The sequence below is a fragment of the Gymnoscopelus microlampas genome (assembly GCF_963454915.1).
Source record: "Gymnoscopelus microlampas genome assembly, chromosome: 7".
Taxonomy (NCBI): domain Eukaryota; kingdom Metazoa; phylum Chordata; class Actinopteri; order Myctophiformes; family Myctophidae; genus Gymnoscopelus; species Gymnoscopelus microlampas.
In genome coordinates, this window is record NC_139944.1 from 47913154 (window position 1) to 47927290 (window position 14137).

Here is a 14137-nt window from a genome sequence, read left to right on the forward strand (position 1 = left end):
CAGAGTATTTTTATGTTGTGGTATTGCTACTTTTACTTAAGTAAAATATCTGAGTAGCCTACTTTTTCCACCACTATCTGCGATACGATTATTGTGAGCTTTTTTTTATCACGATAAACGATAATAACGATTATCGTCCCATGCATCGGCGCAGGTGAACTCGTCCTGCAGGTAGATGGATGGGACAATATGAAAAATTCATGTCACGATTATTGTGACCAAAATAATTGCGATTTACGATATTATCTCGATAATCAAAATGCTTAATCCATTAAGACCTGAAGCTGATTCTACAAATGTCTCCTAAATCCCAACAGTATTCTGAAAAACAGATGTTTCTATATGAGCGTTTTTTATCACGATAAACCATACATGGGCAACTGGCGGCCCGGGGGCCACATGCGTCCCCCACCTTCACTTAATGCGGCCCCGCAGGTTAATATCTGAATACTGATATATTATTGATTTCAGCCTGCTACAACTACAAACATGAGTTACATGACCCGCTTTAATTACTATATAAGTAGCTTAATGACTAGTATTAAAATTCTATTGTCTTGCCCAATGTATGTGTACTTAAGTTCATAAAGTTAACATAAGTATAACTAAATGCAATTGAAATGAAAACAAAAAATACTTTTCAGGATTCCAATTAAAAAATCACACCCTGTGTGAAGGTAGCGGCGCCTTTGATACATTTTGTCATCGATATGTGTTTATAAACACACGTGTCATGTGAAGCTTGACCAATTACTTTGTTGACGGGTCTGACCAATCAGAGCGTTGACGGGTCTGACCAATCAGAGCGTTGACGGGTCTGACCAATCAGAGCGTTGACGGTGAACACGGACAAAGTTAAGTATAGAGCGGCTAGCGCCGCTAAAAATAGTAAAAAATAAATCAGGACTACAATTCAAAAATAGCAAAAATAGCAGATCTACAAGCTCAAAACGCGTCGCAGTGCGACGCGTTTTGAGCTTGTAGATCTGCTATTTTCGCTACTTCTGTGTGACATAGAATGGCCCGACAGTATATGCATAGTGGCCCTCTGGAGTGAGTGTGGAGATATAGTGGCCCTCTCCATCATCAAAGTTGCACCACCCCCTGCGATAAACGATAATAACGATTATGGTCCCATCTCTTACCTGCAGGTACTGGTAGGACTGACAGGGGATGCAGATCCAGCAGCACACGTCCCCGGGCTGCATGCTCTTCACCTCGTTCTTCCTGCAGGGGTCGCTGCACTGGGAGGTGGGGGCGGCGTGGCCGTGGCCGGCCCCCCAGGGGATGAGGTGGGTGCTGAGGGTCAGGTTCTGGGCCCAGTAGCCCACCTTGCGGTAGACGTAGCGCTTGCCCTCCTTGTGGTAGTGGAAGATGTTGTAGCGGCCCAGGCTGTCCCCGAACGCGTCGAAGCTGACCATGTTCTCGGTGTCTACTGGACGAAAGGGTGCTGAAGACATGAGGACAGGAAGGAGAGAGAGTGAAGTTTTGGAAAGAGGTAATTGGTATTAGGGGTGTCACGATTCACTTACCTCACGATTCGATTCAAAATCGATTCCTAGGGTGCCGATTCGATTAAAATTGCGATTCTGCGATTAATTGATATTCGATTCGATTCTGCGATTTATTGCGATTTTTTAGGGTGCCGATTCGATTAAAATTTCGATTCTGCGATTAATTGATATTCGATTCTGCGATTTATTATGATTTTCTACCCCAAATCACTTTGCTTTAATTATACTAGAACATTTTAATATAATATAAACCATGAAAAGTTGAATCATACACTTCAATGCAGCCAGATAATGTCAGGCAGTCTTTCTGACATTGATTTCAGACAAAGTGCCAGTGAAAAAGGTACTAACTTATAAAAAAAATTAAAAAATAAAATATATATATATATTTTTAAATCGATTTTAATATTTTGAATCGATTTTTAAAATCGTGGCATTAAGAATCGCGATTTATTCATGAATCGATTTTCTTTGACAGGCCTAATTGGTATATTATCCTAGATAGTCTCAGAAAATATTCCTATTTGCCCACAGCTGTGCATTCTGGGCATATTTCCTGATAATCTCAAAATTAACAGTAAAAAAGAGAGTATGATTATATATTCTCTTCTCCAGGCTAAACATACAATTGCGCTCTTTTGGAAAAACCCAGATAAACCAGACATCAGACAATGGTATAGAGAATTATCAAATTGTCTTGCACTTGAGAAGCTCACTTTTGCGATTAAAAAGAAACCTGCCATCTTTCAAGAAATTTGGGGACAGTTCATTCAGTTTATGGAAGGTAATCCTTTGGGACCTGTGTAAATAGATAGTTCTGCTACTTCGTATTGTGGGAGGAAAATTCATGACCATATCTTATTATTTTTGTTTGTTTGTTGGTTGTTTTTTTTTTATGTTTTTGTAACATATTTTTATTTTTTGTTTTTGGATGCCAGATGTTATGTATATGTATGATTGCTATGTGATGTATTTTTGCTCTGTTTTTGTTTGTTGATTTGTTGTAGACATTTACTACAAATGCCACACTGTTGTGTTATATACTTGAAAATGACAATAAATATATTGTTTTTTTAAAAAAAGGAAGGAGAGAGAGGGAGGAATATATGGGGTCATCTTGAGTGGCTTTATTATTCTGGTCATACGGTGAGAGAACTTTCAGTGTGTAAATGTCAACCACTATGTCCATATCCATAACTATCAGTGGTGGAAAAAGTACTAACATATTTTTACTTAAGTAAAAGTATCAATACTGCAATGTAGAAATACTCTGTTGCAATTAAAAGTTCGGAACTAAAAATTGACTTGAGTAAAAGTACAAAAGTATTGGTATCAAAATGTACTTAAAGTACCAAAAGTAGAAAGTACTCCTTATGCAGAATGTCCCATTTCACAAGTGTTCAAAATGTGTACAAATCATTTGAAAATAGCAGATCTACAAGCTCACAATGCGTCGCATCACGACGCATTGTGAGCTTGTAGATCGGCTATTTTCAAATGGTTGAATTGTAAAGGGCTGAAGTGGTTAATGTATGTTTTGCAATAATAATAAAAATCTACAAAGTAACTACCTAAAGTTGTCAAATAATTGTAGTGGAGTAAAAGTACAATATTTGCCTCTGAGATGTAGTGGAGTAGACGTAAAAGTATTGGAAATTGGAAATACTCAAGTAAAGTACAAATACCTCAAAACTGTATTCAACTGTAACTCAAAACAAATGGATTTATGGTGCAATTATGTAAGACAAAATGTTTAACGAGGACACGCTTCCTCTGATTGCCTCCGAGGCTGTGGGTGCTCTGCATACTATGTAGAAAAACAACAACAACACCATTAGCAACAAAACCACATGAGTGGAAATAGCAGAAACTCCAAAATTAAAAATCCAAACTTTTAGGTCAGGTTCACATTTTGTAATGCGCTGCTTCAGGCTGTTAACACGTTTCGGCACAAAGCTTTTATCAGCTGTGATGAAGGCAAAGCACGTTAGTGTAGAGCAGTGGTTTTCAACCAGTGGTCCGGGGACCACCAGTGGTCCTTGTGGGGGTACCAGGGGGTCCCCAGTGAAATTAGTTAAAACAGCGTCACAATCACTTTAACGACTTAGCGTTGGCGATAGAAAAATAGCAGATATACAAGCTCATAGCGCGGCTCCGAGTGCCGCGCTATGAGCTTGTAGATCTGCTATATTTTTTTAAATCTTGAAAATGTGCGCATGTCTTTGAATACAATATGTTTCTAAAGTGAACATTTTTACTCAAATCTTTGCTTCTGTGGGTCCCTGGCACCAAACATTTTCCAGATGGGGTCGCGTGGCCAAATGTATATCAATTTAGGGGTCCTTGGCATGAAAAAGGTTGAAAACCACTGTTATAGTGGATTATAATAGCACAATATATATATTTTTTTTCAGTGCCACTATTTCTACTCCTCCGGTGTGGTTTTTTTGTGTGTTTTCTTCTACAAACTGTAAACAAGGTTTTTAATCGTTATTGTTCAGTGTTTTTTTACACTGATTCAATTTGACAGTGTGGATTGATTGTGTTTCCTTCCTAGCGCTAAGAAAGGTATGTGTGTGTGTGTATGACATATGCCTCTCCTGACAATCTACTCCTCTTGTCTCCAGATTGAACGCTGACTGCGAGAGAGAGGGACGCAGGTGCACATCGTGAATCTACATAATTGGAGCCAGAAAGGGTAATTCTGGTTTCTTTGACCACATGTTGTGGCAATTTACTCTGGAATGACAATTTCACAGCTCAGACACTTGAAAGTTGTTCAAATAGTAACTGCTTACCAGGGGCGGCGATTTATGTCCGCGCTTTTGGGTGCGCAACGCACACGCGCGCGAAAATGTTTTTATTTTCCGGGTTTGTTATCTTTTTGGGGGGGTTTTGTTACTTTAATGCGGTTAATTCGGTTAATTTGGTACAAAAAAATGACTCCATGAAGTGAAGATGTCAGAGTTTTTTTCTTTTTCTTTTTGTGTGATGAGTTTGTGATGGGTGCTCGTCATTTCCCCTGGGTGCTTTAGCCCCGAGGCACCCACAGTATCGGCGCCCTTGCTGCTTACGTTATCTAAAACGTTCCAAAATGTTCCTTGAAACGTGGGACTGAAATAAACAGGTAGCATTTAATTATTATAAATTACTTAATTTCATTAGGTTGCTGCCGATCTAACTTTACATTTCAGTGCAGAGCAGTCCCTGGTTTGTGTATAGCAAGTCATACATTTTTATTCTCTAATTATAGACAGCGATTAAACTTTATTTATAATATAAATACAGGATCGTATTTGGCATGTTTTTTTACCCACTCACGTGCTTTGAACCTAAAGAAGTCCTGCCTCCCTGAGGAAACTGGATCATTTTAGACATGTAATACAATCTGATCTTTTCAGATAGTAGCACAGCAGCCTGGCATTGGCCAGACTGATAACGTGGATTTACTCACTCAAACGTTGATAACGCGGATTCAGTCACACGTTCCTCCACGGTATCAACGTGTGAGAGTGAGTGAATCCACGTTATCAGCCTGGCCAATGCCAGGCTAGTAGTACAGTACTCTGGGTTATATCAATGACTATAGCTCAGGTTTACCCTCATGGCTTTATCAATATTTGAATTCTAACAATGAGAGAACGATAAGCTCAGTTACAGTACAAGCAGTAGTCAGCAGTTTTGATTCACTAGCTCTACATTATCCACGACAGTGTGTTCATTCATATGCATAAGATACATATTTATAAATGTTATGGTAAGTGTTTTGAATCATTTGTTGTGGTTTAACCCATTAAGACCAGGAAAGCATCTGTCATTTTAGATTTTAACCACTTTAACCATTATCTTATACTTTGGCTATTCAAAAATAGCAGATCTACAAGCTTGTAGATCTGCTATTTTTTTCAAAAATCATGAAAATGTGTGCAAGTCTTTGAATATTTATATTTTTTAAAGCGAACATGTGTAACTCAAATCTTTGCTTCTACAAATGCCTTCTAAATCCTAACATTAAAAAAAAAAATGTATGTTGCTATATCAGTGGTTCTCAAACTTTGCATGTCATGGGCCACCCACAATTATACGTATTTGGCCGCGAACCCCCATCTCAAAATATTTGGTTCCAGGGACCCCCAGAATCAAAGATTTGAGTTAAAAATGTCCACTTTAAAAATATGTATTCATTCAAAGATTTGCACAAATGTTCACGATTTTTTCAAAAAATAGCAGATCTGCTATATAGATCTGCTATATAGATCTGCTATATAGATCTGCTATATAGCCAAAAGTATAAAATAACGGTTCAAGTGGAAGGCGCATATTGTCGTCGGGGGCGGCCCTGGGCGACACATAGTGCCTTCCTGGGGTTCTGACCAAAAGGCAATATGTGCCTTCTTGGGAGTGAGACTGTGTTGTTCAAGTGGTTACACAGATGCGTTCCCGCTTTAATGGATTAAGCAATAGCATCATCAATGAGCATTATTTTAAAGATGTTGCCCTGTTCAATCTTTCTCTACAACGGCTCAGGTCGAGGAGGAACCCTCATCATTTTTCACACTTGAGTCGAGATGCGTGACAAAATGAGCCTCGGAGCGTGAAGGCTCTAGCAGTCGTTTCATCTCTTGCAAATTGAATCATAACTAGGTCTTATTATCGTCAACTGTGATGTGAAAAACATCCTAGTCGCTTTCGCTTGTTTCCACATTTAAATGAATTGGTACAATGAATCTAAATTGATATAATCAAATCTGGCAGCGTGTGCACGCAGGGGGCATTTGGCTCAGATTACAAGATATCATACCATGGGGTTTATTTAAGCCGTTAAGACTGGGGAACGCATCTGTGTCATTTTTAGATTTCTTTGGGCTATTCAAAAATAGCAGATATACAAGCTTGCAGATCTGCTATTTTTGAAAATGTGCATATATATATTTTTTTAAAGACAACATTTGTAACTCAAATCTTTGCTTCTGGGGATTCTACAAATGTCTTCTAAATCCTAACAGTTTTCTGAGACACTTTATGTTGCTATAATATCAGTGGTTCTCAAACTTTTTCATGTCAAGGACCCCCAAAATTGTGTGTATATATATATATTTTTTAAGCAAACATTTGTAACTGTTGGTGGTCCGCGTGGACCACCATCTCAAAATATTTAGTTCCAGGGACCCCCAGAAGCAAAGATTTGAGTTACAAATGTTTGCTTTAAAAAAAAAAAAAATATATATATATATATATATATATATATATATATATATATATATATATATATATATATATATATATATATATATTCAATACATATTCAAATTTTCAGGATTTAAAAAAAATAGCAGATCTACAAGCTAGATGAGCTTGTATATCTACTATCTTTGAATAGCCCAAAGTATAAAATAATGGTTAAAGTGGTTCAAATCTAAAATGACACAGATGCGTTCCCCGGTCTTAATGGGTTAAAGGGAACAGACGTGGAAAAACACATCATAAATAAAAGAAGCTGCTATCAGAACAGTCACTTTGCCTCTGGTAAAAAAAAAATGCATTGTAATATATCAGCAACGTTTTTTACTCACCATCAAACTTGACCTTGAGAATGTAGTCCCTGTAAAACTTCCGGCCGTTGCCCGGCTTCAGAGCCTCGCAGACCTTGGTGGAGTTGGGACACAGGGCCTGTCTCATGTTGTGCAGGGCCGTGGCCATGGCGTACACGGCGTTCACCACGAACATGATCTTGGACTCGGGCTCGAACGGCACCTCCCGCAGCGAGTGCTTGCCGCAGCCCAGCTCGTGGAGGCTGCACTGGAACTGGTTCTCCCAGAACTCCCGGAACCAGGGGTTCCGCGTGTTGTTGTACGGGTGCAGGCCGGTGAAGTAGTCGTTGAAGTGGGGCAGCGGGTACGAGGCCAGCTCGATGGTGAAGGCGCCGTCCGCCACGGCCTCGCTGCCCCGCACCACGCTCTCCTGCGCCCCCCAGCCGTCGCTGGCCACCCAGGTGAAGGAGACGTTCATGCGGTTGGCCGCCACCAGCAGCTCGCGGGCGTCCTCGCTGCGCGTGAAGAGGATGACCACCTTGAACGCAGTGGTGGAAAAAAGTACTCACATGTTTTACTTAAGTAAAAGTATCAATACTGCAATGTAGAAGTACTCTTTTACAAGTAAAACTCTGGAATAAAAAATGTACTTGAGTAAAAGTACAAAAGTATTGGCATCAAAATAGTACTCATTATGCAGAATGTGCCATTTCAAAAGTCCCATTTCAAAAGTTTTGAAAGGTGTAAAATGTCTACAAATCTTTTGCAAATAGCAGATCTACAAGCTCGCAATGCTTCGCATTGCGAGCTTGTAGATCGGCTATTTTCAAATGGCCTATAAATGTATATAGGGCTGAAGTGGTTAAGGTATGTTTTGTAATAATAATAAATATCTACAAAGTAACTAGTAACTAAAGTTTTCAAATAATTGTAGTGGAGTAAAAGTACAATATTTGCATCTGAGATGTAGTGGAGTAGAAGTAAAAGTACTGACAATTGGAAATACTAAGTAAGTAAAAAAAAGTAAAGTAAAAAATACCCCTGTATTACTTAAGTACAGTACTTGAGTAAATGTACTTAGTTACTTTACACCACTGTTTGTTTGAATGAATGAATGAATGAATGAATGAATGAATGAATGAAATTTTTATTTTGAACATGTTCTGTTCAAATTAGGCAACAAAGTTAAAAAATAATAAATAAATGCAATATAATAAAAAAAAATGCAAAAGATTGTCATTGTCATATATACGTGTCGTATTGTATATACCTTGGCGTTGCTCTTCTGCTGCAGTGAGCGGATCACGTTCTCGTAGCTCCAGCGGCTCATGGAGCGGCTCACCTTGGCCGACGTGGCGATGCAGATGTGGCGGGCGCGCGCCTCCTGCTGGAAGGCGTCGATGCCCGTCTCGCCGTAGTCGCCCTCCGACGCCACGGTGGACACGTAGGTCCAGTTGAAGTAGCGCAGGATCTCGGCCATGGCCTTGGCCTGGTAGAAGTCGGGGGGCACGGTGCGGGCGAAGTAGTCGTAGCGGGTCTTGTCGCTGAGCTTGGCGCTGGTGGAGGCGTAGCTGATCTGAGGGATCTGGAAGAGCCGGAGCAGGTTGGCCACCTGGAATGAATGGGTACATACAACATGTTGTTGTAGTTTTACTTCATTAAAGTTGTACAGTGCAGATTTCAAAAAAACGATTTTTAGCAGCCTCTGCTGGTCATTACCGTCACTGCAGGCCGTTTGTTTATTACTGCGTTACCCAGAATTCCATTCGTTTTCACCGGAAGACGGAAGCGTTTCAAAAAGCGTTCTTTTAATTGTTTTATGCGGTCTGTGGATCGTTTCTCTTAGCCAGTGGAGCTTTAGTTACCGTGAGCTGTGTTTTCTTTTTCTGTTTTTTTTTCGTTCTTCAAATCATACAATCTGTTAAAATCAGCGTGAGTTTCCTTTTTGTTATTAGCACGGTAGTTCCTGGCCAAACAGGAAACCGGTGTAGTAGTTCCTGGCCAAACAGGAAACCGGTGCATTTCCGCTTCCATTTTCCGGCCAGATGACGTCATTTTCGCGGGACAGTCAACCCCGACCACGTTCAATAGAAAATATATAAATAAAAGGCTTTCGGGGGTGAAATTCATGGAGTGGGTGTTGTGAAACATTTGCCACTCACAAAAGATATACAATTTAACTTTAGTTTTATTGAAAAAGTTACCTAGCATTACTTTAACATCTTATGCAGTATGTTTACAATTCTGATTTTTATTTTAATAAATGGCGAGTTAAACAAACAATTCAAACCCATATCAGCTGCAGTGATTTAGTCAAGTGAATACAATAAATGGACTGTATCAAAAGCTTGCTGGTCATGCAGATGCAATCACTATTGCACAAATCAGTTTCTCATCGCTTATCCGGGGCCCTGCTGCATGGGCTTTTGACAACTTGCCTATAGGCTACTCCTGCTGATAGTGTGACAAGATTCTGAAGATGCAGGAATATCAGGAATATGGGAATATCAGGAGATACGGTAGCCTTCAATCCACAGTTACTCTATGTCATTGGTTCTCAAAGTGGGGTCCGGGGACCCCCAGGGGTACTTGATGGAGTTCCAGGGGGTACCCAGCTAAATGATGGATAGTTAGGAACCAAATGGACCCTTATGGGTCTGTAACTCAGAGAGTGTACAAATGGAACCAAATGGACCCTAACGGGTCCTGGTTCCATTTGCACACTCTCAGAGTTAAATTAACATTGTTTTTACAATATAAATTGGGGTCCCAGAGATAGAAATGCCATTAAATGGGGGTCCATAGCCTAATGCGTGTCAAACTGGGGGTCCTTGAAATTAAAATGGTTGAGAATCACTGCTAGAGCCGTAAAAATCTTCTCTTATGGGGGTCCCTGGCATATCTTTTCAAATGGGGGTCCGCGGGCTAATAAGTGTCAATTTGGGGGTCCTTCACATGAAAAAGTTTGAGAACCACTGTAACGGACGGATGGACGGACGGACGGACGGACGGACGGACGGAAACAGATAATCAAAGAATCAAAGAACCCTCAAACTTAGCTTTTTGTGTGCAATATGTTTTGTCAGTGTTGTGATGCCATGTGCAGTGTGCATAAGCAACTACTGGCTCTTGCTCCAGGCACTTCCCTGCCAGCCTAAGGGGAGCCAGACTAATCACTACATCTACATCTAGCAAGTACCAGCATTGTCAAAGCACGGTACCTTGAATTTCAATATCATTTGTTGAAAAGGCTGGAATGTAAAATATAACATAACTCATGCTTGCTCTAGTCTAGTCCATTTACGTTGTTTTACCTTTCTATAGAGCAGGGGTGGCAAACTCATTTTGGGGTGAGGGCCGGATTGGTCAAATGGCGACTTGATGGGGGCCGGAACCAGTTGCGGGCGCACATGCGCGCTCACACGCACTCAGACACTGCTACTAACTATGCATATCACTTTTTTTTTAAAATGTATTAAGAAGAATAGCTACTTTACTTATTGACATTAAAAACAAACAATGCAATTTGTAATAATAATAATAATAATAATAAACCATTTTAAGTTGAATAATTCAATTTGAAGTGGGTGGTTAAATAATTAGATTCATAGAACAACAGTGGTGTAAAGTAACTAATTACATTTACTCAAGTACTGTAAAGATTTTAGGTATTTTTTACTTTACTAGAGTATTTCCAGTACTTTTACTTCTACTTCACTACACCTGAGTCACTGCTATACAGTATATCAAATTCTTGGCCGAAACCGAATACCGAATATAGGAAACACTTGGCCGAATGGCTGAAAATAAATGATTATTTAAAAAAATATATATATACATTTTCTTAAATATTATTTTGTACCATTGCTGTCATGGCTATGCCTCTGTTGTAGAGCTACGTGATTATGGCAACACTTATCATAACTATAATCCATAGATCAGTTATTTAAAGCATATTTTTAGAATTATTTATTTACTATTGTGTATTATAATACTATAGTAATATATATAGTATATATAGTATTATAATACAATATGTCTCAAAACCTTAGCATGCCATACAGTTGCAAATTAAATAAATATGATTTCAAGAAATTAAAACTAAAATTGAATAGCCTAACAAAAGGCAATATAATGTCTGCAGTTCAGGCCTGGAATTTCGTCATTTTAGGGGCAAGGCCACTTGGCCTTTGGTGTTGTAATTATGGCTATTTGCACGATTTTAAATTGTTTTAAATAATTATAAAAAAAAGGAACATACAAGATTTCCAACGATAATATATAGCCAATATATGGTTCTGTATCAGTATATGAGTCAGTTTTTGCAGATTTCATTCTAATTGGCTACTATGCCTGCATATGAATTTCATGGGCCTGTTGGTCACCCTGGCTTGGCGGAGATATGCCCTGTTGCGCACTCTCCGCACAGCAACAGCAGGTGAAAGCAAGTGACTTAAACGAGGGCTATGTTGCGCACCAAAAAACAGACTAAAACTGACACACACACACACACACACACACACACACACACACACACACACACACACACACACCGACACACACACAGTCAAGCGTTCACAGCTGGTGTTAATTATTTTGCCCTGCGCAGGCTCTTAACTGTCGCTGGTTATCTTACTAATGGGAGGAATGCAGCCACTCTCTACTCCTCCAAATGAGAGACGCAACTGGTATATACTTCTCCAAACAAACAACGGTGTTTTACCGGATTTGTGATGCTGTTGAACAAGCGCTCTCTCCAGTACAGGTAGAGTTGAATGGTGATGGTCCCCTGTATGTTAATGACCGTGGCTGTGGCTTCACAGCTTGGCCATTGTTCTCACATAACAAGTTTGTCCAGTATTCAACCCCCAGGAGCCTCAGTAAGGAACTGGCGGGCGCTGGCGTTTTTTCTGCCTTTTTTTTTTCTCTCTCGTTTTTTTTTCCATTAGAGGTAGTATTAAATGCCGTTTTTTCAAATCACCTCAAGGGCCAGATTTGACGACGTCGCGGGCCGGAATTGGCCCGCGAAACACCAGTTTGCCACCCCTGCTATAGAGGATATGCGTGTGACATCATCATCAAACCCGGAAGTTATGCAGGAATGCCTACTGAGTGTCAAAAAAATACTTTCTGGCCTTGACAGCCCATGCATCCAAACAGAAAAGTCATATCTGATTGCATTAAACAACATTAAACAATGTTAAACTCACTTTGCATGTTGCTTTGCCACTCGTTTTGCCACTCGATGTGCCATTCACTTTAAGCATGCGCATATCCTCTATACGGGACAGCATCTGAGTCACATTAGCTGTTGCTATATACAGTATAGCAAAATAATTTATTTTTTAGTTTTTTAGTTTTTCAGAAAAAGATTTAGAAGGCGTTTTTATAATCGGCCTCAGGTCTAAATGGGCTTGCAAAGAAAAAGAGGAGCTGTTTCACCCATGCCACATGCTCCATCACTGTACGTTGATCTGCTATAATACCGATTTTTGAAGACTTAAAAGAAATATGGATGTCAGGGCTAATGTGTAAAAAAAAACAAGACAAAAAAAACCTGTGAAAGTCAAACAAAAAGACAGACAGACAGCTGTGACCTTGATAATTGTCACACTCAATGTAAATACTGCTAGAATTCTACAAATGTTGATGCAGTCTGAATAACTGCTCAAAGCTACTGACAACACAACACATTAAATAATGGTTTGATCTTTATTTACAGAATCATGTTGTGCATGGGTGTGCATGGGTGTCAAACAGCTCAATGTATATAGAAATACAGTGTTATGTTGAACACATGTACAACATGTGGAGCAGGGAGGGGGAAAGCGGGCAGAAAATGGGGTATTGGGATGTGGGCCCATCAGTGCAACCTGCTTAATTCCTCCGGATCCGAGTCTAATCCTCACCTCCTCGCTCGGAGGCGGAACTACTGAGGCGTGAGTGGAGGACCAGAGTTGAGTGTGTGAGTGTGTTAGAGAGTATTGGAATTTGGCTGGAGAGATGGAGGGAGGGAGAGGGTGAGGGGAGACAGGGGGAGAGAGGGAGCAAGAGAAGGAGAGAACCTATTTCACACGTGCAATAACCAGTGGTGTAACATGTACTCAAGTAAAGTACATGTTACATGTGCATGTAAAGTACTTAAGAACACTTTTGAGGTGTTTTCAATTTACTGGAGTACTTCCAATTTTCAGTACTTTTACTTTTACTACTCCACTACATCTCAGAGGCAAACTTAGCCACATTACGAACCTCTCCCTCCACTAATACAGCTCTGAGATGAGCTCCCACTGTATTGGCTACCGGCAGCGGTAGAACACCGGCAAACGGTCTGTGGATCACCTTTTTCGCCACATCGTATCCAAAAAGTAAAGGTATTCGCCGAAACCTACTGATGTTTGAGGATTGAAGTAATCGTTTTAGGACGGGGTGAAACAACCGTTTAAATCGATTATTTAGACAGCCTGTGCCATGTTTTTTTTTTTTTTTTGTGGCTGAATCGGGAGCAGTACTCCGTGGCCGTGCCACCAAAGAAATCTAAAAATGACACAGATGCTTTCCCGGTCTTAATGGATTAAAGGGACCGCGTTGAAGAGCGTGAGCTGTGATTGGAGTGTAGAAAAGCGTGGCCGATTTGGAACAATCAGCAGAGCTGTGATCAGGGTTGCCAGATCTGCTTATTATAATTTTCCCGCAAGATTTTATTTGAAAATAGCCGATCAACAAGCTCACAACGCGTCGCATCGCGACTCGTTGTGAGCTTGTAGATCTGCTATTTTCAAATAGCTGATGTATATGTTAAAGTGCTCATGTGGCCCATAGTTTCTTCTTTTGGGCTGGTTTTCCTAGACCTGGTTGCTTGTTTCTCTCAGAGACTCTGGCAACACTGGCTGTGATTGGTGTGTAGAAAAGCATGGCTGATCGAAAACAATCAGAAGACAGCTGATCACAGCGGGGGCACGTATACGACTCCCGACCGTGTCCTGCATGAACTAACGCGAGTTATAGCTCGTATTCTTTTTTCCCGGCTCCCTAAATGCAAGGCAATGCATGCTATAATGGAGGAGAGCTGAATTCAATACCGAAAAGAAA

The 14137-nt window shown here is 40.2% G+C and overlaps 1 protein-coding gene across 2 annotated transcripts in view; it reads right to left on the reverse strand.

The window, feature by feature from the left end:
* Positions 1-14137, reverse strand: part of grm2a (glutamate receptor, metabotropic 2a) — a gene marked incomplete at its 3' end in the record, with an annotated part of 51553 nt that overhangs the window by 13483 nt on the left and 23933 nt on the right. For both annotated transcript variants that reach the window (XM_084063442.1, XM_084063441.1), the window contains exons 2-4: positions 8316-8657; positions 7088-7583; positions 1146-1450 (exon numbers count right to left, since the gene is read on the reverse strand). In XM_084063442.1, the coding sequence (XP_083919568.1) occupies positions 1146-1450; positions 7088-7583; positions 8316-8657 (1143 nt within the window). The remainder of the gene's footprint in view (positions 1-1145; positions 1451-7087; positions 7584-8315; positions 8658-14137) is intronic.